Here is a 3,033-nt window from a genome sequence, read left to right on the forward strand (position 1 = left end):
ATAATATAAATAAATAATATAAATAATATAAATAATAATGATAACAACAATAACAACAAAAACAACAATAACAACAATATATAAAATTCACATTTTATGTGTATATATAAGTATAATCTAATTATAATATTATTTAATAGACAATGAACATGTGCAAATAGCGGAGGCCTCCGTAACAGAAAAACGCAATGTTTCAAAAACATATACAAATTACGCAAAACATATACAAATATTGCACAGTTCGTCAAGTTCGTTAGATGGACATTGGGTATGCAGTTTTTACGATAAAAAAAATATATTTATATATGATTCGCTGAATAGAAAAACATTGCATAATCAACATAAGCAATTCTTGGAAAAATTATTTCCAACATACGACTTTAACAAAAATCCTGTTAAATTTCCTAAAGTGCACCATCAACCGAACTATAATGATTGTGGTGTTTTTGCTATAGCTTTTGCGACTTCATTATTATTCAACGTTAAGCCTGATAAAGTGACATATGAACATAAGTTAATGCGTTCGCATCTGATAAAAATTCTTGAAACAAATTTAATTGAGCATTTGCCTCAAGATCCACAAATGAGTGCTCAAAAAGTACTTCCATTAGCAGTAATACGAGCAAGAGAATATGAATCCGCTCGTATACGTACGATGCGTTACCAGTTAAAAAGATCTTGTAATGATTATGCTATACAAAATGTGATTTAAAAAGTACAGTTATCGCAAAATGCTTCGAAGGAGAATTTAATAAAAGAATTAGTCACAAACACAAACAATAATATTCAAAATGGGCAAAATATACAGTCAACAGAAAGCACTTTAAAAGAAATTATAATAAAACAGACTAAGCCAAATAATGATAAATGTAATAATAATGATGAAAATTCTAGAAATCTATGTCAAGAAGATTCAAAAAATAATTGCAAAAAAAGCGTTGCTTAGACGATCAGAATTCAAAAAATGAATGTGCTAAACGACGTCGTTAGTGCAAAGATAATATAGAATATAATCGTAAAAAACATGATAAATATCAACAGAATTACCAAATAGTAGAGTTAAAAAAATACAGCTGTTATGTCTTTTGAAAAGAGTTGGGATTGAATCCGGAGTAGTCGAGATGTATAATGTAAATAATTCCTTTATTATATCTGAGTTCGCACAATCTTCCGTCGCCGAGGCACGTCTAATCACGACGCGTGCTCCTTTATCTCTCCTCTAATTGTCGATCCGCAGGCACAAAGAGCAAAACGAATAGCTCTTTGTCTTTATGTATCCTCCCGTGGGATGTCGCTTCCTAATGCGACGCGCGATATGCTAAATCTTATGATAACAACAGCGATACAAAAAAAATCCGGAAGGTTATCGAGATAAACAAGTGCAGCGATACAAAAGAGATTTAATAAATAATTGTGCAAAACAAACGCATCGTTATAAAGCGAATTTAGAACCAAATCATGCTAAAAAAAAGAATGCGTTACTCGAGAAATAGTCAGCACGAACGAGATCGACAAAAGCTTTATTGTGATAGTAAATGGTTGTATAATAAACGATATTATGAAAAAAATAAATCAAAATTAATCTTTTAAAAGAAAATCATAATACTGCCAAAAATATTATTAGAAAATATGAAAAACTTACGTCAAAAAATTATATAAAATTTAATAATCCTGCGGCAATTGAAAATATTTTTAACAAATTGGATATTAAAAATTACGATGAAAAATGATTGGAAGCCGAAAGAATTGTACGTCGCTGTACACAAATTCGAGATAGTTATGTTCGCGATATGTACAAAATATTAGCTTTGCTTAAAAAGAAATCAGAAGTGTGCTTGAGTCTTGCTACTAAATGCAAAACTATTTATTGATGAAAAATTATGTGCACTTTGTGGCAAATCAAAACATACAGCTTCATCTGAAAATTATTTTATCGATGGTACGTATCGTAATATTTCTTCATCACAAATATTGGTAATGAACATGGAAGGTCAAATTACGAATGTATTACCTTTGATAGAAGCACAAGGAAAAAAATCATGGTTATGCGACAATAGTTTATGTAAAATTCATGATCCATTTCTGGTTGATTGTTATGAAAAAGTCCTTCAATCGATAAGTATATGTACTTTTAAGAAAATTCCACAATTGTTACAAAAGATTCATGAATGTACAATAAAAACAAATTAGGAATGTATAATAAAAACAAATTCGAATACAAAGTTGGGTCACACGCATATACCCGTTGAACATGGTCGTACTCCTAAATATAAACCATTAGCTGATCATGTTTTGAAAATTTTATGAACAGATCTTAAAGATGTTAGTCTCATTGTAATTGACGAAGTGTCAATGATATCTAATACATTTTTTATGTATATAAACTTACGACTACGTGAAATATACAATACTACTGATTGTGATGATGGTTGGTTTGGTCGAAAGCACGTTCTTTTATTTGGAGATCTGCTTCAGTTACCTCCTGTACTTGAAGATCCTGCTTTTATTTGGAGACACGGTAGTGTCTCGGCACTAAGCCAAGCGCGCGACACTGCCGTGCCTCTTTTACGCGAAACTGAAAAATTTTCGGGGTCGAGATGATCAGATCTCAGTAACGGCTGAACCGATCATGTTCTACATACGCTCAATCGACAAGAAATACTTAAATTGTATGATAAAAGTGCTTTCATTTTTTTCCTACGTGCCCTACGAGCGGAGATATCGCGACGCAAAGTCCGGATCTGTGAATTTTCACGTTTTATTTTTAAGATACGTCGTCATCAACGTCGCCGACCAGAGAAAATGTCCATCTCGTTTTTTCGATAATAGAGGGCCTTTGACTTTATGTGTTATCTCACTCTATCTATCATCTCACTCTATCTATCTATATCTAACCAGCAGACCAGTGTTGCATGGTGTATCACATATGACGCGCGCGCGATTTTAACCTTACAATTAAAAATAAAATATTATTCAATATAATATAAAATATTTATTAATAATATACATATGTTATTATATATATATATAAAT

The 3,033-nt window shown here is 31.3% G+C and overlaps 1 protein-coding gene across 1 annotated transcript in view; it reads left to right on the forward strand.

Annotated features, from left to right (window-relative positions):
* The first annotated feature begins 1,983 nt into the window (after window positions 1-1,983).
* LOC108774324 (ATP-dependent DNA helicase PIF1-like) overlaps window positions 1,984-3,033 on the forward strand; it is an 8,866-nt gene continuing 7,816 nt past the window's right edge. The window contains 2 exon segments of the mRNA XM_018540399.1: window positions 1,984-2,085; window positions 2,224-2,523. Coding sequence (XP_018395901.1) covers window positions 1,984-2,085; window positions 2,224-2,523 — 402 coding nt within the window.

The sequence above is a fragment of the Cyphomyrmex costatus genome, unplaced genomic scaffold, assembly GCF_001594065.2.
Source record: "Cyphomyrmex costatus isolate MS0001 unplaced genomic scaffold, Ccosl1.0 scaffold242, whole genome shotgun sequence".
Classification (NCBI taxonomy): Eukaryota; Metazoa; Arthropoda; class Insecta; order Hymenoptera; family Formicidae; genus Cyphomyrmex; species Cyphomyrmex costatus.